The sequence below is a fragment of the Octopus bimaculoides genome, chromosome 26, assembly GCF_046866305.1.
Source record: "Octopus bimaculoides isolate indiv1 chromosome 26, ASM4686630v1, whole genome shotgun sequence".
Taxonomy (NCBI): Eukaryota; Metazoa; Mollusca; class Cephalopoda; order Octopoda; family Octopodidae; genus Octopus; species Octopus bimaculoides.
In genome coordinates, this window is record NC_142953.1 from 18965683 (window position 1) to 18991531 (window position 25849).

At 39.9% G+C, this 25849-nt stretch overlaps 2 protein-coding genes across 2 annotated transcripts in view; one reads left to right on the plus strand and one right to left on the minus strand.

Annotated features, from left to right (window-relative positions):
- The window catches only part of LOC106881697 (uncharacterized), a 187526-nt gene that overhangs the window by 109467 nt on the left and 52210 nt on the right, over nt 1-25849 (plus strand). The window contains exons 4-8 of the mRNA XM_089342393.1: nt 4376-4507; nt 7021-7146; nt 9705-9777; nt 12210-12292; nt 24895-25144. Coding sequence (XP_089198519.1) covers nt 4376-4507; nt 7021-7146; nt 9705-9777; nt 12210-12292; nt 24895-25144 — 664 coding nt within the window. The remainder of the gene's footprint in view (nt 1-4375; nt 4508-7020; nt 7147-9704; nt 9778-12209; nt 12293-24894; nt 25145-25849) is intronic.
- Nucleotides 14346-15033, minus strand: LOC149130968 (uncharacterized). Its single transcript, XM_089342605.1, has one exon. The coding sequence runs from the start codon at nt 14998-15000 to the stop codon at nt 14347-14349; it is 654 nt and encodes a 217-aa protein (XP_089198731.1). The 5' UTR covers nt 15001-15033; the 3' UTR covers nt 14346.

Below are 25849 nucleotides of genomic sequence, written 5' to 3' on the forward strand. Positions count from 1 at the left end.
ATATATAAAACAGAGATGTGTGTGTAATCGACTTCACCAAATGCTTCCATACTTGTGATGCGTGAATAATTTGACCTTGGATAAATGTTAGGCTCTTCATTTGATTTTTTTTATCTCTAATTAAAAATAAATACTATTGCTTTATATTTAAGATTCACTTCTTTAAAAAGGTTCCTCAATGTCAACTTCCGGTATTGACGTAACAACGGCAAAAAGCTTCACTCACTATTTTGTGTGTGAGTGTGTATGAGAGAGAGAGAGAGAGTAAATACTACATACACACCGCTCTCTCACTCTGTATCACACACATACACACGCACACACACACCCCTTGACTCATTCACACTCTGTCTCTTACAAACACACACATACATAAATGTATACAAACATATTTACAAAGACACACGTGTGTATGCGCGCGCGTGCGTGTTTGTAAGAGACAGAGTGCGAGTGAGTCAAGAGCTGTGTTGTCATATGCATACATCCAAAGATGTATGTATATTTATGCATGTACGTATACATGACAACAAACCTCTCTCTCTCACTCACACTCTGTCTCTTACAAACACACACATACATAAATGTATACAAACATATTTACAAAGACACACGTGTGTATGCGCGCGCGTGCGTGTTTGTAAGAGACAGAGTGCGAGTGAGTCAAGAGCTGTGTTGTCATATGCATACATCCAAAGATGTATGTATATTTATGCATGTACGTATACATGACAACAAACCTCTCTCTCTCACTCACACTCTGTCTCTTACAAACACACACATACATAAATGTATACAAACATATTTACATAGACTCACGTGTGTATGCACGCGTGCGTGGGGGGTTCCACAATCGCCATTTATTTCAATTACTCTTGTGAGTATATTCACGTAAATCATTTTTTTCATTTAATCCCCATTTTAGTTTTCGTAAAAGTTTCTAAGTACCAATGAGGCTTTTTGGCACATCTTCAATTTTCCCCATTCATGAGAGGCGCCCAGCCATCATTCATCTGAGAGTCCATCTACAGAATGTCCTCTCAAATTTCTATACAGCATATTTTGCCTTTTTTTCTTCAAGTATATAAGCAACAATTTCATTCCCGAGCAACGCCGGGTGCCTCTGCTAGTACTACATACACACCGCTCTCTCACTCTGTCTCACACACATACACACGCACACATACATCCAAAAATGATGGATGCATATGACAACACACCCCTTGACTCACTCACACTCTGTCTCTTACAAACACACACATACATAAATATATACAAACATATTTACAAAGACACACGTGTGTATGTGCGTGTGTGTGTGAGAGAGAGAGAGACAGACAGACAGACAGACAGACAGAGAGAGACAGAGCCAGTGAAGGGGTGTGTCAAGAATTATACGTACATACATAAATAGTCATACGTTTCTTGTACGTATGTGTGAGAGAGAGAGAGAGTCACTGAAACATCTCTCTGTCTGTCTGTCTGTCTCTCTCTCTCTCTCACACACACACACGTGCAGATATACACACAGAAAAGATGTATGTACGTAGACATCACAACACACCCCTTCACTCACACACATACAGAAACACACATGTGCCAAAAAAAAAAATAATAGAAAATTTATTTACGGAAATTAACGAAGTGTGCGAGTTCAGAACGAAATCAAACCTGGAGTGTGTGAATGAGAGAGAGAGAGAGAGAGAGAGAGAGAAAACATTGCAAAGAATGAATGAGATGAACATGGAACGCCCAAAAATCGTATAAATAAAAGCACGTTAAAAACTATCTTGTACCGAATATTGAAATTTATGAACTTCGTAAATATGTGTTTCAGTAATTGATCGTAGTAGAGAGTGAGAGACGTCGCCGTTTTTTCACGTCCGTACCGGAAGTTGACATTGAGAAACCTTTTTAAAGAAGTGAATCTTAAATATAAAGCAATATTATTTATTTTTAATTAGAGATAAAAAAAAAATCAAATGAAGAGCCTAAGATTTATCCGAGGTCAAATTATTTATGTATCACAAGTATGGAAGTAAATAGTGAAGCCGTTTTCACGTGAAAAGCGATTACACACACACCTCTGTTTTATATATAGTATAGATTATATCTTACGCAATGCATTTGTAGCGGGCAGATTGTCCCGGATAGTTACAAGTAGATGAGACTTGGGGGTTGGGCTCTGTGGTAGATGAGGTATCATTGTTGGAGGATATGCTATGTAAGGATGTAGAAGAATCTAGATCAATGGAAATATTGTTAAAGTTATTATTATTATAAGATATGGTAGTATCATTATCGGGTATATTAGTGGGCTGGGATCTACTGTGGTCGTGTTCAAGTGTACGAGTGTCAGTGTTAGATGTACGTATATGAATGTCTATGTTGGGTATGTGCATGCGCTGAGTGCTATTATTAGCATAGTTATAGTTATAGTTGTGTGAGTTTTGGTAATAGAGTGAAAATGAGATGTCAGTGTTATTTTCTTTTTTGTGTAATTTAGACAACAGTTTATTCGCACCTTGTATGTATGTATGTATGTATCTATCTATCTATCTATATATATATATATATATATATATATATATCTATAATAATTATCATCATCAACATTTAATGTCTGTTTTCCATGCTGGCATGGGTTGAACAGCTTGATAAGAACTAGCAAGGCCAGGGGCTGCACCAGGTCCGATAGTCTGTTTTGGCTTGATTTCTATGGCTGGATACCCTTCCTAGCACCAACCACTCTACAAACCATACTTGTTGCTTTTTACATGACACCAACACCCACATTAATCTTTTTATGTAGCACCTTGGTTTTAGGATCTCAAATCTGTTGTTGTGGGTAGGTCTTCTCGAGTACAGCATATATATGTATATATATTTGCACAATCAGCTTCTTTCAGTATCCATTCATATATATATATATATATATATATATATAGCCATCTTGGAATCCATAACTTTAAAAAAATATGCACTCATACATTTGTCAATGGAGTAGGTATATTAATAGAAGTTTACAGTATTATATATCCATTATAGCTGATTTTGTCAATCAGTTTCACACTAGTTGTTCAACAGAGGTGTTAGGTAACAGCCCGATTATGTGAACTTGCACTCTTCAGAGATGGTAGTTATGGAATGAAATATGGTGACTACTCTCTATTGTTGGAGGGTAAAAGACATGTCTCGTTTGTAGTTGAAAAAGACAACAAAACGAACCAGGGTTAAGTTATTCCCCTTGGCATCAAAACTCCATCTCTAGGGGTGTTTGCAAGGTGACAAAAGTTTTCTGGAAAATTGTGCATGGGAAATGTGTGCTTGTTTTAGGGATAATTTTCTTGTAGAATTGGAATGTATATAGTGGTACTATATGTGTAGCATATAATAGGGGTGAGGGTTGTTGTGAAAGTTTGTGGGAGCAACTGAAGGCCCTTTCAGAACTTGATATATGAACAACAATTCCTCTTTCAACATCCCAGAGACACAAAATATCACAAACCTGGCCAAACATGTATGGTCACTGAAAGAAAGTTCCACAGAATACAGAATAGAGTGGGGATATTACAGAAATGTAAAGTTTACTTCAATAGCAAGTGAAAGTATAGATTATGCCTGGTTGAGAAAAGAACTCTCAGCACCCAGGCATCTATCTGAACAGCAGAAGTAAAATTTTTAATCCTTGCCCAAATGTGTGTGTGTGTACATATATGTACACACATATATGAAAGGAGGTACAACCTATCATACTTATGTGCCCCCCATGACTATAACCCCCAGTCCCCCAACTTCGGCTCGCTCACCATCAATTCCTGGGAATCTGGGAAAGAGCTTGACCAGAACATACACAATTGTAGTCAGAAACACACACATCCAAGCATGCAGACATACACCTAAAAAGCCCTTTTCTACCCTACCACCCCAATTTAAGCCCCCACATGCATAGTACCCTTACACACACACCAGGCCTTCATAAATGCTCCAAAGTATTTAACTAAAACATAAACGAAAATGACACACAAACAGTCACACAGATGCTTATGCAGCCATTGGGCCCACCCAACCGCAAAAATGCTAACAAAAATGTCTTCTGATTAGTATTGTATTCCAGGTAATCCAAAGTCGAAAGGCAAAGCTAAAGTCCATCACCAGTCAAATTTGTAAATCCATGGTCGCATTACCCAATTTACTGATTGATACATAAAATAGACAAAAATTACGGGTTACATACATTTATTTATTCATTATGGGCTTACAGCTATTTCGTATATGCATTTGTGTTGTGCTCATGGTTCAATTTCATCAATATGCATAGCTGAAATAGCTGTGACTAATATGAGTTACTGAATTTTCTACTCTTGGATTTTTCTAGGTTCTTATGTGAAAACGTGTGAGCGGGAGGGAGGTTGTGACGAGTGTTTGCCTTGTCCCTCTGGGACTGAAAACCCATTCATCACGTCATCATTTGATGTTAAAAAATGCTATGAAAACGACTGCCCCACAGGTAAATATCAGTATCTATATAAGGCAGGATGTGTGTGTGTGTGTACGTGATTGTACTTTATACATGTCCACAAATTAGCACGTGTGTCGTTCCAATTTTAGGAGGAGATTTGTCATGACCCTATCTGCTTTCGTCAACTTTTTCTCTCGGAAGCACCCGCGTATAGCTGTAAAACTCAATAAACTTTTACCAATTTTGAAGTTTGTTGACATGGCGAAGTCAAATCTGCGTACGCGCGTGAAGGAGAGAGAGAGAGAGAAAAAGAAAGAAAGAAAGAAATAGTGTTTGTGACAAGGGGAGATACAGAGTGTTTGCTAGCGTCTAACAAAAAAAGGAAACAAAAAGTGGGAAAGGGTGACACAAAGCGGCTAAGGAAAAAAATTTCTATAACCAAGACAGAGTTTGTTTGCTAGCGTCTAAGAAAGGAAAAAAAGAACGCAAAAGTGGAAGAAGGACACAGAAAGACACTATATTCTATAATGAGATTATATATACTTTCTCACACAACAATTAAAATTTTTTTTATTTTAAATCATTTATTTATTTTAAATCGTTCATCTTCCTCTCCCCTCTCACTCTCTCTCACACACACACATATACTACTTTGGGAGCGAAAGAGTTTTGTTTATATTTCACAACAACTATGAAACAAAAAGGTATGTAACAATTTGACAGTCACCACCCCCCACCCGTTTTTCGGACCACAAAAAGGGTTTGGTAATTTTTCACATTAACACCCGCAGGATTTCCACTAGGGTGTTACAGTTAGGGTTAGGGTTTTACGGTTAGGATTAGGGTTAGGGTTAGTGTTAGGATTAGGATTAGGATTAGGGTTGGTGTTAGGGTTACGGTTTTAGGGTCAGAGTTAGGCTAGAAGGGACAGGCCTCTTATTTTTTGGTTAAGGCTGTTGATAAGTCTTCCTAAGTTACTCCAATCCAGATCCCCAATGCAAACCTTCAGATCAACCTTCTCCTATGCAGATCTCTAATGCAACTTTAAAAAAAAAACAGTCAATGAGTGGAAATAACCAGTAAACTGATTCCTTATGGGATTTCCCAATCAAATTGCCAGCAAACCATTTTCAGCCAAACCAATTTCAACGGATTTCGGTCAAATCTGATGTCCATGTTACTTATTTTGGTTTGAAATAAAACACTTGATCACTTAATAATCCTAGCTTAATCCCGTGCAGCGCCGGGCTATACTGCTAGTCATTTCTATTATAATATCACTTTCTGTGTAAGAAAATTATCGTGTTTGATAAGATACACGCTTTTAGCCACCACCTAATTCTCCACCCCAACAAAAAATTTCTCATAAGAATCGGCTTAGATCTCATGCACTAAAAATGTTCCCTGCCCCACAAATATGCGCTACTGAAATTGGGCTGTTTGTAATGTGTTCGAGTGTTTTAGGCCATCAAAATTCGATGTCTTGTTTGAGGGGAGGCAACTCTTCACCGATTTGTAAAAGAATCAACTCTATTTTCTCTCCCTTGTTTGTGAAACTGAAAACTTGTCTGTGTATGTGTGTGTGTGTGTGAGAGAGAAAGAGTGTGTGTGGGTTGAAAAATTAATCTGAAACATGACCAAGATACGAACAGAAAATCCACACACAAGACATGGACGTGTTCTCTCCTCATCAGTTATTGTCCCAAAAATCTTTACAATTTCACATGTGTAACGTCTTTCATTTTTGGTGGCATCAACAGTGAAAAAATGCTGGGAATAGCGAGCAAATGTTGTTGACAGTGATGCAAACAAACGCAACAGATAAAAGTGGATACACGAAGTAACAGTAAAGAAAATAAATATACAATATACAAACAAAATAAGGTTGTGTGGCTCTAAAGGGACACAAATGTAGGAGTAACACAATGGAGAATGTCCAATAGGACTGGAAACAGAAAGGGGACAGGCAGAAAGATAGAACAAAAGGGGAAAAAGCAAATGGCAAAAAAGACAAACTGTGTTGAAAGTACAGAAGGAAGTGAGAGAAACTCACCAAGCTACACTCACCAAACTACACTCACCAAACTACACCCACCAAACTACACTCACCAAGCTACACTCACCAAACTACACTCACCAAACTGCACTCACCAAACTACACTCACCAAACTACACTCACCAAACTACACTCACCAAGCTACACTCACCAAACTACACTCACCAAACTACACTCACCAAACTACACTCACCAAACTACATTCATCAAGCTACACTCACCAAACTACACTCACCAAACTACACTCACCAAACTACACTCACCAAACTATACTCACCAAACTACACTCACCAAGCTACACTCACCAAACTACATTCATCAGGCTACACTCACCAAACTACACTCACCAAACTACACTCACCAAACTACACTCATCGAGTTACATTCATCAAGCTACACTCATGAAACTACACTCACCAATTTACACTCACCAAGTTACACTCCCCAAACTACACTCACCATTCTCCCTAGCTCTCTCATTCTCTCTCTTCCTCTTGCTCTTTAGATTCCTTCCGAATCTCTGAAACCAAGTGCAAGTGTGCCCTTCATCTTGGTCACACAGGGAAAGATGAGCACTTCTGTCAGGTAAAACGTATTACTTGCCTGAAAGGACAGGAATTAACCGATCGAGGTAGGTCACATGATTCATTAATTTACTTATTTAATTATTCATTCACAGATTAATAAGTGCTTCTCTTCTTCTTCTGAGGTATGGAAATAACTAACAGCAGCTGAATTTCCTTGGAAGTTGATCCCATCACCATTGTCATCATCATCACCACCACTGTCATCATCCTCATCACTACTATCACCACCACTACCACCATCATCACTCACACCAGTACAATCATCACCACCACTTCTAGAACAGCCACTACCACCACCATCATCTTGACATCATGCAATAGTTGTAAACGAGTGTCACTGTCATACAAGCAGGGTCATTTCATTTCCAATCTCCCATGGAAGCATGTCTAGCCATGGAGGAGATAAAAGTTAACCTCGACCGGAAGGAGAAAGGGTGTTTGGCAACAAGGAAGAGCAACAAGGTAGGGCAACAAAGTAGGGGCCACAACGTAGGGCAAAAAGAAGGGCAATAAGTTAGGGCAAAAAGAAATGCAACCAGGTAGGGCAAAATGAAGAGCAACAAGTTAGGGCAAAAAGAAGGGCAACCAGGTAGGGTAACAAAGAAGGGCAATCAACTGTAAAACAAAATCTACCTCAACAAAGTTTCTACTTTTAGCCACTAACACATGGAGAGTTTTATAGCTAGTTTGGTTACTATTTGTGTAACATTACTTTTATATGTTTTTTATTTGGAAATAGATAATAAATATATTTTACTTTTGAAGTAGGAATATATATTGATAAACATGTCACTTATGACCTATAAATGTTATCATTATACATAAATTCTAACTCCAGCTACATAAACACCATAGCGAGAAATATATACTCTGACACGCTAACGGACATTTTATGCGTGCATGTATGTTGAAGATAAATAAATTCGTCTTCTTTTAACTGCTATAAAAAAAATACACAGTTTCATAATTGCAGAAATAAATTTCATTAACAAGTTGAAGAACGTGAAGAAAGAGAAAATAATTACTACATTATTTTATTTATGTACATTTAGCATTTATAGTCCAATTGGAAAGTAAAGTCATTGTGTCGTAGAGAATTATGACTTAAAATTCACACTAACTAATCCTTCATACTAGCTATTAGTGTTCACAACTTTGGTCTCACAATCAGTACCAAGAAGACCGAGGTGATGCACCAACCTGCTCCAAGAAAACCATATGTAGAACCCAACATTTCCATCAATGGGCAAAGACTCAATGCGGTTGACAAATTCACCTACCTTGGCAGTACGCTTTCCCGCAATGTAGTCATTGATGATGAGATCAACACCAGACTCGCCAAAGCAAGTGCTGCTTTCGGCAGACTCCACGAGAATGTATAGGACAGAAGAGGCATCACCTCCATGACAAATGGATGTGAGTCATGGACTGTCTACCAACACCACGCCAAAAAACTAAATCACTTCCACACCACCAGGCTGAGGAAACTACTTGGCATAAGCTGGCAGGAAAGGATACCAGACACAGAAGTGCTCACTCGTGCCTGGCTCCCAAGCATCCCTTCCATCCTGATGAGAACTCAGCTTCACTGGGCTGGTCATGTAGCCCACATGCCAGACTACAGAATACCCAAGAAGCTTCTGTTTGGTGAGCTCCAGCACGGCAAGCGCTCCCATGGCAGCCGGAGGAAACGGCTTAAAGACAGCCTAAAGGTATCACTGAAGGCCTTCAACATTGACCCGTCATCATGGGAGCAGACAGCTTTAGATAGGACCAAGTGGCAGGTCGCTGTTCACAACGGTGCCCACCAACATGAAAGTGACAGGAAAGCTGCTGCAGAGAGGCGCAGGCAGAACAGAAAGAACAATGCTTTGAAGCCCCCGGCACCTGCTACCATTCCCTGTCCCTACTGCAACAGATCTTTCCAAACGCAGATAGGGCTTATCAGCCATCTCCACACTCATCAATGATGACCTCCCCACCCATCTCTAGGATGATCAGATGGTCCTCGTTGTTCCGACGGACGAACAACATAGAGTTCACAACAATTCAAATAAGTCTTGTTGGATTTTTATCATAGACATGGCATAAAAAATCGCCAATATCTCAATGAATGAGTGTCGTGGAGTTTAGTAACAATCCTACGAACACTGAGTAATTTCCCCCAAAATCAGGGGTTTTATAACTGCTCATATCCGAATTCTAAGAACCGTATTTCGTGAAAGATTTCTTTGATGAAAGTTTAGAATTTGTATATGAGCAGTAATTCTAACCAATGGGATTACCAACAATTATGCTTGTTTGGGCAAATGACCATTACGTAATATTGCCGCGTTTTATGACTTGCTACAAAAGAAAAAGGGAAATGGATGTTAAAATGATGATGGTAATGATGGTGGTGGTGGTGGTGGTGGTGGTGGTGAAGAGGAGAAGGAGGGAGATGATAATGATGAGGAAGATGATGATGACCATAATGATGGTGATGGCAATGACGATGATGGTGATCATGGTAATGATATCAAAGATATGATGATGACAATGATGATGATGATGATATCTAAATAGATGATAAATTTTCTTTCTTCTGTTTCCCTGTCTCCAGGTAAATGCGAGGATTGTGAAAACAACCACTACAAATACTGGGCAGGACCAGGTTACTGCATCAGAGACATCAAGTAAGCCAGATCCATTTCTTTCCTTTTATTCTTTTACATGTTTCAATCATGTTGTGACTGTGGCCATGCTGGGGCACGACCTTAAAGGGTTTTTACTCAAAGAAATCATTGCCAGCACTTATTCTTTGTAAGCCTAGTACTTATCCTGTCAGTCTCTTTTGCTGAACTGCTAAGTTACGGAGACATAAATGCACCAACATCAGTTGTCCAGCGATGGTGGGGGAACAACCACACACACAAAGCCACATACATAAATATATATATAGGGAACCCGTGGAAGAGGTAGGCCCAGGAAGACCTGGGCTGAGGTGGTGAGGCAAGACCTTCGTACATTGGGCCTCACCGAGGCGATGACTACGGACCGAGACCTTTGGAAATGGGCTGTGCGTGAGAAGACCCGGCAAGCCAAGTAAGATCGTTGCCAGTGCCCCTGGACTGGTTCTTGTGCGGGTGGCACATGAGATGCACCATTTTGAGCGTGGCCGTTGCCAGTACCGCCTGACTGGCTCCTGTAGGATTTTCGAGCGAGATCGTTGCCGGTGCCCCTGGACTGGCTTGTGCGGGTGGCACATAAAAGACACCATTTCGAGCGTGGCCGTTTTCGTGCGGGTGACACGTAAAAGCACCCACTACACTCTCTGAGTGGTTGGCGTTAGGAAGGGCATCCAGCTGTAGAAACTCTGCCAAATCAGACTGGAGCCTGGTGTTGCCATCCGGTTTCACCAGTCCTCAGTCAAATCGTCCAACCCATGCTAGCATGGAAAGCGGACGTTAAACGATGATGATGATGATGATGATATATATATATATATATATATATATATATATATATATATATATATACATATATATATATATATATACACATATATATACGACGGGCTTCTTTCAGTTTCCATCTACTAAATTCACTCCCAAAGCTTTTGGTCAGCACGAGGCTATAGTAGAAGACACTTGCCCAAAATGCCACACAGTGGTACTGAACCCGGAACCATATGGTTGGGAAGCAAGCTTCTTACCACACACCCACACCTCCAGCTATCTTTTTATCTTTATTTCTTTCAGTCATTGAATTGCAACCATGATTGGGATACTCTTTTTTTATAGTTTGGCGTACTATCAATCTCTTTTGCCAAACTGCAAAGTTACAGGAGCATAAACAAACCAATACTGGTTACAATACATAGCTGTATGTATCTGACACTGTAGGTATAGAGAGACTCCTTATGAAAGTGTGAAACTGAGGTGGATCGGTCATTTGGCATATATGGAAGACTCTTATTACCTAAAGCCCTCTATTATGGTCAGCTTAACTCTGGCACTAAGCACCAAAGCTGCCCACTGCTCCATTTTAAGGGCACAATAAAAAATCCTGCTTCAAAACTGGAATAATAAATTATGCTATTTTAATTTTTTCCATAATTCCTTCCAGTATACCATTGTTGACCTTTTAGTATTCAAACAGACCAGATCTGACCTCTCACACCTCTCCTACAATGTCATTCTTAAAATAAACTATTTCATCATTGAAATCTCAAAGTCTCATGATAATACATGATTAATTCAAAACAAAGTGAATAAATATAACATTTGAGAGAGTAATTTGAATGCTAAAGGGTTAAACCAGCCTCATCCAACCCAAATATTCCACCTGTATTATGTTCAAACTGGCTAGATCTGGCCTCTCACACCTACCCTACAATGTCATTCTAAAAATGCACATTCACATCTTCGAAATCTTGGAGTAACAAGACAATGTGAGATTAATTTGAAATGATGTGAATAAATAATAAATACTACATTTGACAGAGTTATCTGAATGCTAGAGGGTTGTAGCATACTTCTCTCTCTCTCTCTCTCTCTCTCTGTTATATATACAAAAATACAGACGTAGTGGATAAACAGCTAGTCTTCAGCCGCACCTTTGGACCCTGTTGTGTCAACCACTCTGATTGGTTGGTATTGGCACAATTTCTCTCTTGCTCTATTGTGTGCCAAGATGCAACCTAACCAATGGCAGCCTTCAGATAAGGTCACATGAGACAGTATTTTCTAAACTTCTGGCACTCATCCCCTTTTCATGTTTTTATTTGGATTGACCATCCAATGTACTAAAGGAGCCATTCCTCGTCACCTGCTCCTGCTGAACGGTCGTTACAGGGTTAACCCAGCCATATCTGGCCCAAATACTTTATCTGTTTTTTATGTTCAAACTGGCTAGATCTGGCCTTTCACACCTACCCTACAATGTCATTCTAAAAATACACAATCACATCATCGAAATCTCAAAGCTAAGAGTTAAGGCATGATTAACTGAAAACTGTGTGACTAAATAGGCATTGCATTTGATAGAGAAATCTGAATGTCAAAGGGTTTAACATTGGTATAAATCCATGGTCCCGATTTCTAATTTGTCCTTCTTCCTTTTTCAGTTGTTCCATGATAGGTTTACCCAAAAACGCCGGAAATCTTACAACCCCTACCACATGTCAGGACTTTGAAGAAAAATGTTCTCGTAAGTATTCTTCAACTGCTTCAGAAATATTTATTCATAATGATCCCACCACCACCACCACCACCACTCACCATTTACCATTTACTTGTTTCAGTCAAAAGACTTTGGCCATACTGGAGCACCCCCTTGAAGAAATTTTAGTCGAATGAATCGACCACAGAACTTGGCTTTTCTTTAAGCCTGGTGCTTATTCTATTGGTGTCTTTTGCCAAACTGCAAAGTTATGGGAACGTAAACACTCCAACATCATTTGTCAAACAGTGGTGGGGAACAAACACACAAACACACAGACGCACATCATCATCATTATCGTCGTCGTTGTTTAACATCCACTTTCCATGCTGGCATTGGTTGGACAGTTTGACTGAGAACTGATGTGCCAGGAGGCTGCACCAGGGCCCAATCTGATTCGGCATGGTTTCCACAGCTGCATGCCCTTCATAACATCACCCACTCCAAGATTGTGGAGGGTGTTTTTTATGTGCCACCAGCATGGGTGGCACTGGCTTCATTCACGCTCGAAAGGTGCATCCATATATATATATATATATATATATATATATATATATATATATATATGTATGTAACAGTTGATGTTTTTGTGTTGTGTAGTCGATGTGTCACCCATTGTATCGATAAGTATTATTTACCAATTGTACTGGTTATAAGATGAACGATGAAGATGATCAACATTTTTATAAGAAAAATTTATTTACCGTTACTTTATATGTTGCCATACCACGACGGGTAGGCCAGTGTAATAGCATAACAGTTTGTACGTAAAGCATACAAGGTTAAGAATTTCGGCCTGTATTTGTATGTACACTTTTTCATAGTAGTAATTATATATAGAGAGAGATGGTAGGGTTATAGAGAAAAGGATGCGAGCTCGTATTAGTTATAAATGTGTGCACCGTTGTCTCACAGTGGCTGACAGTAAACTTCTTTCTCCCTCTGGCCAAGGTTGTAGCTGGTCAGCCAGGCTTCGTTCTCCATGAGTCGTCAAGTGACAACTGGTGACTAAAAAGAGGAAGTTTGCTTGGAGGTCTCCTGTTTTTATAGCTATGGAGAAGGGTAGTGAGTGCAAAGGATTTAGCTGGCGGTGTTGTTTATCTCTATTCTAGATGGAGTAGAAGAGGTCAGAAAGAGTCAAGTGGTGGAGACACTGCTTCGGCCTAGCTAAAGGCGTCTGGGACATATCTAACTGCTGTCAGATCAAAGCCGTTGTTTCACCGCGGGAAAAGTTCTGATGCAGTGTTAACTCAAATTTGTGGCATAGTGGATCGAATCCACTTCACACCTGCCAGATTCCTATATCACCCTCCTCGCCAGTAAGGCTCCTGGGAGGGAAGCGAACGAACAAAGGAGACAAAGAAATGCATGATAAATGCCCTGGAATGGTCGAGGAGAAATTTTGCCAGCCGGTGCATGAGGTACTATAAGCCTCGATCGTGCAGGAATAAAAGTGTGGCATGCTGGCGCGTTGTAAGAGACAAACAACTTTCTCTATGTATGCATGACCAGCCTCGGGTCTTACAGAGATGAGTTGTGTCTACAAGGGCGCATTGAGCATGTGAAAACAGGCGAGAAAGGTATGTGTGGTGCATGAATGTGACAGAGTTAGCATCTGTGTATTTATGTACCATGTGTGCAGATGTGTGTGCCAGGCCAGGCACTGAGGAAAAGGTGCATGCGGGTGTGTATGCAACAATACATTTTCAAAGTGAATGAGAAAAAAAAAAAAGTACATGCAAAATATGAATCAAATTGAGAAGGCATGCAGACAAAAAAATTCAGGTTATGAATAAATGTTCAGGTGATGCATAAATGTTCTGTTCATGATTAAAATGTTCAGTTCATGAATAAAATGTTCAGTTCATTTGAGTCTGATTGAATGTAAGCAGATTAATTTTAATTTAATATGAGAAACAGAAAATTGAATTAATGCGATATAAGTGTTACAGGTATGGTCCTTGTGAAGTTCAGTTGAAAGAAAAAATATAAATAAATTTTGTAGCTGTTCATGTGGAAATTAAAGCATTGGTGCCTGTAAATCACTCACCTGGAATCTTTTTGAAATAGCAAACTTGTATGTATTTCGCTGGCCAGCGGACTCTTCGCTCGCTTCTTGTTCGAGGGTGCTGTGAAGACATTGAAGTACTTGCAGGAGGTATTGCCGAAACTGTGTCGGTTTGGTGCGGAGTTGACGATGCGGAGAATTCGGTTTCGATGATAGCTTTCGTAAGTCGATCAATACTAATGGTATTTGGCTTGCCATTTCTGTCAACGAAGAAGTATTTTTCCTTTCTCTGTAGTACTCTGTAGGGTCCAGAATACGGTGGATGGATTTGCGATGGTATTCCATCGTTCCGAATAAAAACGTGCGTCCATTGGTTAATGTCCGAGGGAACATAAGTGTCAGTTTTCTGCGAACGGGGTGCGTTAGGTGAGAGATGGGACATATGTGCGCATAGACGATGTACATAAAATGTGGGATCAGGAATATCCCTTGGAGGAACTGGAGCAATCATTTGCCCAGGCAGGGCCAGAGTGGTGCCGTAAACTAACTCAGCCGGAGAGTGACCGATGTCGTCCTTAACAGATATACGGATACCGAGCAGAATAAGAGGAAGGAATTCCATCCAGTTGGTTATATCTGGACATGCATGTATGGCTGCTTTTAATTGCCTGTAGAATCTCTCTATCATGCCGTTTGCCGCTGGGTGATACGCTGTTGTGCGGCAGTGTTTGGAACCGATGAGGCACGTGAGTTCACTGAAAAGGCGCGAATTGAATTGCCGTCCTCTGTCTGTCGTGATGGTCGCAGGGACATCAAAGCGCGATACCCAGTGTGATATCAGCGCTTTAGTGACAGTTTCCGCTGAAGTATCGGACAGAGGGAAAACCTCGGGCCATCGAGAAAAACGGTCAATGCAGGTTAACAGGTGCGTATAGTTTTGAGTGGGTGGTAGAAGTCCGGCTATATCCAAGTGGATGTGTTGAAAACGTGCGTCCGGTGTTGTGAAAGTGCCAAGAGGTGATTTTACATGTCGCTGTATTTTCGCCTTTTGGCAGGCACCACAACTCTCAACCTAAGCGCAAATGCCCTTGTTAATGTTCGTCCACACAAAACGAGTTCTTATTATCTTCTGTGTGGAACGAATGCCGGGATGTGATAGACAGTGAAGGGCAGTGAAAACACTTCGTCGGTGTTGTTCAGGGACGTAAGGACGTTCGTGGCCAGTGGATGTATCACACCATATATGAGAGGTAGAAGAGGATAATGGTAACAGCTGAAATTTGAGGGACGACGAATTCCGTAGCCTACTAAGCTCTTCGTCGTTTTCCTGATCTGCCGCGATCAGCTCGAGATCGATTGTCTCCAGGGCGTGCAGAGCGTTAAGGTGGACGCGTGAAAGCGCGTCTGCTACTGTGTTGTTGGATCCTTTGATATGCCGAATATCTGTGGAATATTGGGCGATGAAGTCGAGGTGACGGACTTCTCTAGGAGAATGGCAGTCGGGTTTCTTCCTGAATGCATATACCAGCGGCTTATGGTCCGTGTAAATGCTGAAGACGGATCCTTCTAACATATGGCGGAAGTGTTTTATAGACAGATACGCAGCCAGTAGCTCACGTCCAAAAGTACTATATTTCATCTCCGCAGGTTGAAGTCACTTGGAGAAAAATGATAATGGTTGCCAAACGCCATTAATAAACTGCTGAAGGACACCTCCGACTCCGGACATGGACGCGTCAACTAGTAAACTGAGTGGGGCACCTGGTTTGGGGTAGACTAGCATCATGGCCTTAGCTAGCATATCTTTTAGTTTATTAAAAGAGGCCAGTTCTTCGTCGCTTAACGTTATGGCCTGTCTCTTCTTTGTTTTTTTGCACAGTACATCGGTAAGTGGTTGAGCCACCTCGGTGCAGTGTGGTAGGAAACGCCGGTAGAAGTTAATCAGACCTAAATATTCGCGTAGTTTCCGAAGTGACGTAGGAATGGGGAAATCGACTATCGCCTCCACCTTTTTGGGTAGGGGCCGGATTCCGTCCTTGTCAATGATATGGCCGAGGAAAGGTAGAAACGGGACACCAAAAATACACTTACTTGTGTTAATTACGATGCCGTAGTCATTTAACCGCTGGAATACTTGCTCTAAATGCTTTTCATGTTCGGCTTCGGATTTACTTGCTACCAATATATCGTCGATGTATGCATACACGAAAGTTAAGTCCCTAGTTACGGTATCCATAAAGCACTGGAATGTCTGTGCTGCGTTACGGAGACCGAAAGGCATCCGCAAAAACTCGAATAGTCCGAAAGGCATGGAAATTGCCGTTTTAGGAACATCGGCGAGTTTGACGGGTATCTGATTATAGGCCCTTACTAGGTCGATTTTAGAAAAAATCTGTGCTTCGTTCAGCGAAGCAGAAAAATTCTGCAAGTATGGAATTGGATAAGTATCAGCCACTGTAGCTTTGTTGAGGGCTCTGAAGTCTCCGCATGGACGCCAGCCGTTCGTCTCTTTCTTAGGCACCAAGTGTAGCAGACTGGACCAACTGCTGCTGTATGGTCGAATTATCCCCAGATCTAACATATGTTGAAATTCTTGTTTAGCGACCCGCAGGCGGTCTGGAGGCAGTCTTCACGGTCGCGAGGCAACAGGTGGTCCGGTGGTTTCAATATGGTGTGTAATCCCGTGCTTGATGTCCTTGTGTTTGAACAGTGGTCGGGTGATGTCCGAATATTTACGGAGGAGCGCTTCGAATTGGGTGGTCTCTTTCCGTAACATGACTGGACCTACTGTGGACACACGTGCGGTTATACCACGTACAGTGAGGTCGGTCATTGTATCAACGAATCTACGTTTCTTGACGTCGACCAGGAGGCCGAAGTGGTGTAAAAAATCAGCACCTATGACAGGAGTGGGTAATTTTGCTACAACGAAAATCCACTGGAAAGCACGACGAAGGCCTAAATTTAATGTGAGGGATTGCTCGCCAAAAGTCTGAATAGGTGATTGATTCACAGCCTGAAGAAAGGCTGGCGTTTGTTTCCTATGTCCCGATGTTAGTGAGACGGGGATGATGCTAACTTCAGCTCCAGTGTCCACGAGAAAACTGGTACCTGTAGTATGGTCCATAACGAAGTAAAGGCGACTTTGTTTACCTGCGCCAGGAGCGACCGTCGCCCCTACAACCTGGCTTGCTCATTTCCCGGGTCAGCAGGAGTATGACTGTGGAAAGAACAGGGTGGCTTGCAGGAAAGCGTGTTTTTGCCGTATTTCCTGTGGAACAAGCAAAACCGAGGAAACTGCCGGTTGACGCTAGGGCTCCTCGAATGTCTTCTATGAAAGTGTCGGGGTTGGTTGTTCTTGTGCGGTGAGCGGCTGCGACATGTTAGCTCTTGCAATTGCGCTGAGAGTGTCTGAATCTGTGCTGCCTGTTGAGCCAGGAGTGCACATAGTTGCAGCAGTGCCATGTTTACAGACGAAGAGGTTAGAGGCGTGTCTTGCCCCGGAAAGTGTATATGTAATAAAAAGGAGTTGGTAGTTCAGCTTCAGAAGGCAGTGATTCTTTTTGTTCTTTTTTTTATGGGTCACCAATTGTAACGGTTTTGTATTTGTGTTGTGTAGTCGATGTGTCACCCATTGTATCGATAAGTATTATTTACCAATTGTACTGGTTATAAGATGAACGATGAAGATGATCAACATTTTTATAAGAAAAATTTATTTACCGTTACTTTATATGTTGCCATACCACGACGGGTAGGCCAGTGTAATAGCATAACAGTTTGTACGTAAAGCATACAAGGTTAAGAATTTCGGCCTGTATTTGTATGTACACTTTTTCATAGTAGTAATTATATATAGAGAGAGATGGTAGGGTTATAGAGAAAAGGATGCGAGCTCGTATTAGTTATAAATGTGTGCACCGTTGTCTCACAGTGGCTGACAGTAAACTTCTTTCTCCCTCTGGCCAAGGTTGTAGCTGGTCAGCCAGGCTTCGTTCTCCATGAGTCGTCAAGTGACAACTGGTGACTAAAAAGAGGAAGTTTGCTTGGAGGTCTCCTGTTTTTATAGCTATGGAGAAGGGTAGTGAGTGCAAAGGATTTAGCTGGCGGTGTTGTTTATCTCTATTCTAGATGGAGTAGAAGAGGTCAGAAAGGGTCAAGTGGTGGAGACACCGCTTCGGCCTAGCTAAAGGCGTCTGGGACATATCTAACTGCTGTCAGATCAAAACCGTTGTTTTACCGCGGGAAAAGTTCTGACGCAGTGTTAACTCAAATTTGTGGCATAGTAGATCGAATCCACTTCACGCCTGCCAGATTCCTATATATATATATGTTATATATATATATATATATTATATATATATATTATATATATATATATATATATATATATATATATATATATATGTATGTATACACACACATATATATATATATTTCTTGAAGCTCACAAACTTCCAACACCTTAATCCATCGATCTTACTTGTATAATATATATATATATATATATATATATATATATATATATATGTATGTATAGATAGATAGATAGATATACATACATATATAGATAGATACATACATACATACATACATATATATATATATATTAATGGTATTTTATATAAGCTTAAAGCTTATGGTGATCACTGTGCAATGACTAAGGAAAACAGTCTAACAACGGGGCATATAAGCCCTTGAGAGAAAAAAGAAGGCTTTCCTATCCGCGTGGGACTCGAACCCACATCCCTTTGTTAATGTGATTAAGTGTGTTACCTTTACACCAGCAAACCAGTCTCCCTTCTGTCGAATTTAAGAACTATATTTAAGTTCGTATTTGTTTTTTTATGCAAACAAACTTTCTATATATACTTTCGGTGCAAATAGTTTTGTTATACGGCACCGTATTTTACCAACCTGTAAATGATATTAATGGTTCTTTTTATATAAGCTTAAAGTTTTTTTCTGTTGAGGGCTTATATGGCCCGTTATTAGACTGTTTTCCTTAGTCATTGCATGGTGATTGCCTTAAGCTTTGAGCTTATATAAAAATACCATTATTATTATTTACAGGATTGTAAAATATGGTGCCGTATAACAAAACCATTTGCACCAAAAGTGCTGCCAGACTGGTTCCCATGCAGGTGGCACGTAAAAAACACCTTTTGAGCATGGTCGTTGCTAGTACCGCCTGACCGGCCCTCATGCCGGTGGCACATAAAAGCACCCATTACACTCTTGGAGTGGTTGACATTAGGAAGGGCATCCAGCTGTAGAAACACTGCCAGATCAGATTGGAGCCTGGTGCAGCCTTCTGGCTCACCAGTCCTCAGTCAAACCGTCCAACCCATACCAGCATGGAAAGCAGATGTTAAACGACACCGATGATGATGATGATGATGATGATGATGATGATGATGATATATACACATACGCACACATATGCATGCTGCAGTAATTAGAGCGTCAGGCTCACAATCATGGCATAGTGAGTTTGATTCACAGACCAGGCTGTGTCTTGTGTTCTTGAGCAAGACACTTTATTTCATGTTGTTCCAGTTCACTCAGCTGTGGAAATGAGCTGTGATGTCACTGGTGCCAAGCTGAATTGTCCTTTGCCTTTCCCTTGGACAACAGGCTGGTATGCATGGGCGACTGCTGGTCTTCCATAAACAACCTTACTCAGATTTGGGCCTCAGCGAGGAATTTTCTAGCTGAGTCTCATGGTTATTCATGACTGAATGCAGGCTTCTTGTTTATACACATACAACAGGCTTCTATTAGTTTCCATCTACTAAATCCACTCACAAGGCCTTGGTCAGCCTGAGGCTATTGCAGAAGACATTTTCCCAAGGTGTCATGCAGTGGGATGGAACCCAGACCCACATGGTTGGAAGGCAAGCTTCATACCACACAGCCATGTCTGTGCCTATATATTTATTGAAGTACAAATTAAAAACAGCTCTAGTAATGCAACCCTTATTCAGTTACACACATATGGCATATGTGTTTTGTTTGAATGTGTATTTGTTGCAGTGCAGAATAGCATCTGGGGAAAGCTCTCTCCTGAACACTATCCTGCAGCAAATGCATGTTTAACCCTTTCATGACCAACCCCGGCTGAAACTGGATCTGGTTCTGAGTACAAAGGTCTTCCATAAGTTTTGAAATAAAATCTTCCCCCAAACCTTAGTCACAATTTATGTTCCTAACACTAGCTGAATGATAACTAAATAATTTTCCTAAATTCTTTGTTATATTTAAAGTAATTGAAAGAAACACAGAGCATCTCAACAGAAATACAGTAATGAAAGGGTTAAACAAACCACATATGCTATGTATGTGCGGCTGGTCATGTTTATATATAGTCATCTTTTATTTGTTTCTATCATTGAACTGTGGTCATGCTGGGGCACTGCCTTGAAGAATTTTAGTCCAATGAATCAACCTTTTTGCTTTTTTTTAAGCCTGGTACATATGGGCGGATGTAAACTCACCAGCACTGGTTGTCAAGTGGTATTTGGGGACAAACACTGACACAAAGACATATACATATATATAAATATAAACATGTGTGTGTGTGTGTGTGTGTGTGTGTGTGTACATCTGATAAAAATGAATGGAAATGGCTTTTCTGAAGCAGAAACATTTCAATAATTATATGTTTATAAGTTATTAGGTGTTTACAGTACATACATATATATATATATATTTATAGGTGCAGGAGTGGCTGTGTGGTAAGTAGCTTCCTTACCAACCACATAGTTCCGTCTAAAGCCTTGTGAGTAGATTTTTAGATGAAAACTGAAAAAAGGGATCTATTTTAAAACGGGGGCGCCAGTTTTCATTTATGTTTTATGTAGTGTTTTTGGTACGGAAAGACTTTCAAACTTTGTATACTTATCTATTTTGTGTTATAGAACAGAAAAATATTTTTGTATTCGAATTTGTTTCATGTAAAAAATTGTCTTATTTCGATAATTTCTACTAATCACTGACGTCTATTCAGTTGAAAACAGTTAGCGCTGTAACGGTGTATATCGTATTAATCCCCTAACCCTAACACTAACCCAAACTAGACTGTTAACCGTAACCGTAACCCTAACCCTAAAACTAACCCTAACTCGAGAATCCGAACTCTAAAATTGTTACACACATAGATACGCACTGCATAATTTATTATATAAACAATATATGCATATAAATTACGATTAAACCAGATGAAATATGTCACAGGGAATAACATTTTTATGACCGCCCAGCAGTAAACTCTATTCAGCTGAATAGACGTCAGTGATTGGTTGAAATTACAGAAATACGACAACTTTTACATGGAATAACTTGCGAATTCCTTTTTTTTGTTAAGAAGACTAAGAGTAAAAGATGTTTTATATGACACATTCTACCAGTGTCCCAAGTTTCAAAGTGTTTCGTTAGTGTTTCGTTAAGAAAATACTGGCGCCTCCGTTTTAAAATAGATCCGAAAAAAGCCCATCATATACATACTCTTTTACTTGTTTCAGTCATTTGACTGTGGCCACGCTGGAGCACCACCTTCAGTCAAGCAAATCGACCCCCAGGACTTATTCTTTTTAAGCTTAATACTTATTCTATCGGTCTCTTTTGCCGAACAGCTAAGTTACGGGGACCTAAACACACCAGCATTGGTTGTCAAGCGATATTGGGGGGACAAACAGACTCACAAACATATACACACACATACATATATATATAGAAAGAAATAAGGAGAAAAACAAGGAGAAAAAGTTTAAATGTAGTGGTCACCGATCTACATATATATATATATATATATATATATATATATATATATATATATATATATATATATATATATACATATATATATGTATATATATATATATATATATATATAGATAGATAGATAGATAGATAGATAGATATAGATATAGATATATACATATGACGGGCTTCTTTTAGTTTCCGTCTACCAAATTCACTCACAAGGCTTTGGTCGGCCCGAGGCTACAGTAGAAGACACTTGCCCAAGGTGTCATGCAGTGGAACTGAACCCGGAATGATGCAGTTCGTAAGCAAGCTACTTACCAAACAGCCACTCCTACGCCTATATATATAAGGGTTAATTCTATCAGTTTCCATCTACTAATATGATTACAGTAACAGAGGTCAACCCCAGAAGATTGAAGTTTGAAGGCCCTAATGCGAGAGTTAGAAATGTAGTTTATCAATGTAAGGTAAGGACTCAGACAGATGTTAGCCGATACCTGGGGTGTACTTCGGGACAAATCTGTAAAAGATTATCTAATCATTATAGTACCTTTAGAGATAGAAATAAGATAGCAAGCACTAGTCTTAGTAAATTCATTTGGGAACTGAAAGAACAAAAAATGCAATATTCATTAGAATGGTCGGTCATCGGGAGGGCTTTCCCGTATGACAAGGGTAGGAGATATTGTTCGTTATGTAATTTAGAACTATATTTCATATTATTTTCTAAGGGTAAGTTGATAAATAAACTAAGAAATAATGCTCTAAGATGTACACATTTTCCAAGACACACATTTCTCTGGTTTAAATGAAATATAAATTGCAGTATGACTGGGTATTATAGTACATTATAGTATAATATTAGGTCTTAAGGCAGGCCATATCAAAGTATAATTTACCAATAGCAGTTGTGTTTTTTGCAAAAGCTTCTAGAGATAATATTCTATTGTAATAGGGTATTGTTTATAATTTATTAATGATATTATTAATATTATTAATAATATTATGAGGGGTTGTCTCCCCTTAACTGACCTTTATTTAACGAGTTATTTAAGGAGAAATTTGAATATGGACTGGACATAGAGACGATGTTTTGGTGTTTACCTTTTGTTCTTAACCTTTTTTCCCTGAAAATGTGTAAGAATTTATATGTTTGACTTGAATTTGATAGTTAACTATAGCCTTATACAGAAATGTTGACATAGGAATAAATTTCAATAATAATGGATATCAGCATCAAAACTCTCTTTTAAATTTAAAATTTTGTATATATACATATATATATATATATATATATATATATATATATATATATATATATATATATATATGTAAGTATGTATGTATGTGTCTGTGTTTATTCCCTCACCATTACTTGACAACCAATGTTGATGTGTTTATGTCTCCGTAACTGAGCGATTCGGCAAAAGAGACTGATAGAATAAGTACTAGACATACAAAGAGTAAGTCCTGGGGTCAATTTGTTCTACTAAAGGTGGTGATCCAGCATGTCTACAGTCAAATGACTGTAACAAATAATAATAAAAAAGAATAAAAGAATATATATATATTTCATTGTTATACAAGAATGTAGTTGACAGTGTTTTTGAAGTTTCAGCCAGCTAAGCCATTGTCAGAGGTAGTGTGATGATAGTTTAGCTGGTTCAAACTTCAAAGTCACTGTCAACAACATTCATATATAAGAATAATAAATTTGTACTCTATAAACATATATAGTAACCCATCATGTTAATATTAGCATGCCGGGTGAAATGCTCAGCAGTATTTCATCTATCTCTACATTCTGAGTTCAAGTTCAGCCACCGGCACAGGAGCCAGTTGGGCGAGGGGGCTGGCATCAACCATGTTCGGATGGTGCCTTTTACATGCCACCAGCATGGGGAGCCAGTCAGGAGGCACTCGTATCAGCCACGTTTGAATGGTGCTTTTTACATTCTGCTGGCACAGGAGCCAGTTGGGGTGACGAGGCTGGCATCGACCACGTTCAGAGAGTGTTTTTTACATGCCACCAGCACGGGGAGCCAGTCAGGCGATACTGGCAACGACCTACGCATGGATGGTGCTTATTGTGTGCCACCAGCATGGGAGCCAGTCAGGCAGCACTGGCATCAGCCACAACTACAATTTCCAATGTTTCTCTGTATCGAATCCATTCACAAGGTTTTAGTCAGCCCAAGGCTTTAGTAGAAGATGCTTGCTCTAAGTACCATGAACCTGGCACTATGTGGTTGGAAAGCAAGAGTTCCAGAGCTGTGGAGGTCATGGTGTCACCCCTTGACTCTCATTACTTTCAGACCTGTTGTGACCCAAAATGGTGGTGACTGTTAGGGCCCCATTTATATATAAAGCAAAGGAAGGGTCTCTACGTGGTTGCTCTGTCTGCTTGACATAACAGCTAGATCTCCCTGAAATTACACTTCAGCCTTACTTTCTTTCGCAGATGGGAAGGTCACATTGGATTGGATGAGTCCTAAATATCCTGTTTGCAATGAAGGTGGTTGGGTGGGGTGGTGTTTGATATAGCTGTAGTGTGTGGGATCAGATCTGACCTGGGGCTAAACATCAACAATAGCAAGATTATCACTACCACTAGTGCTGCTACTACTACTACTACGACCACCACCACTGCTACCACCACCATCACCATCACAATCCCACAACCACCACCAGCACAGCAACTACTACTACTACTACTGCTACTTCAGTATTTACAAATGAATTTTCTTTCTTTCTTTATATATTTTTTATGTGTTTGTTTTTTCTTCTTTTTTTTGTTGTTCTTTGTAATTGAAAGCTAAAGCAAGAGACCCACCATTGCCGACCGTCATGGTCCCATCCATGAAAACAACAAGAAGTCCCTCTGTTCCAGTGACGACAGCAGTAAGAGAAGTAAGAAAAAGGCTCTCAGCGCAAACAACGAAAGAATCCAAACACTCAGCCACCATCCGTCACATGACTGAGAAACCACAGAAGACCACCACCATGCATTACTTAAAAAAGGCAACCTGCCTAACGGACAGAGAGAATAATCTGGATTTGTTTAAGTAAGTGGCGTATCGATTAGTTTGAACCATCACATACACACACACACACACTATCTATCTATCTATCTATCTATCTATCTATCTATCTATCTCTATCATCATGGATGGACGGTAGACACATCGGCTCCCATGTAAGTTGCATTTTTCACCTCTTAAAAGACCTATTTTGTTTTTAAATTTTGTATAAGTTGTGTATAACACAAAATACTGCGTGAACATATATTTTTCAAATCGGAAATAGCTTTATTTAGAGCCTTATTTCCAAAAATTCAAAAACATCTTCCTCGATCCTAGCCATATGCTGTAAAGCAAATATGGCTATGGTATACAACAAGGCTGATTTCCCGCATGTAATGCCAGAGGCGAAAGAACTTAATGCCGTTCCGCATGAACGCAGACAGGTGGTGGAGAAGAGCAATGATTCTGAATCTACTGTTGCTGCCTCAACCACCATCACTTGTAAAAACTCTGCTGCTACAGCAGTCTTGCCTGCCACCGTCACCAGTGAAGCAACAACAAGGACACAAATGTCCTTGCTAACAAAACCACTGTCCTCACCACTGATACCACCACTACCGCCACAACAAACACAAACTTTGCCGAGGCTTTGAAGCCCAGAAAAAGAATATTGAATATATCGAAAGAGAAATTACTCGCATGCAAAAGCATGCTAAGTAAAAAGGACGTTACAGTCCATCTTCAAAC

Excerpts from the sequence above, each read along its gene's own strand:
- LOC149130968 (XM_089342605.1), bottom strand. The coding sequence starts at position 15,000 with ATGATAGAGAGATTCTACAGGCAATTAAAAGCAGCCATACATGCATGT.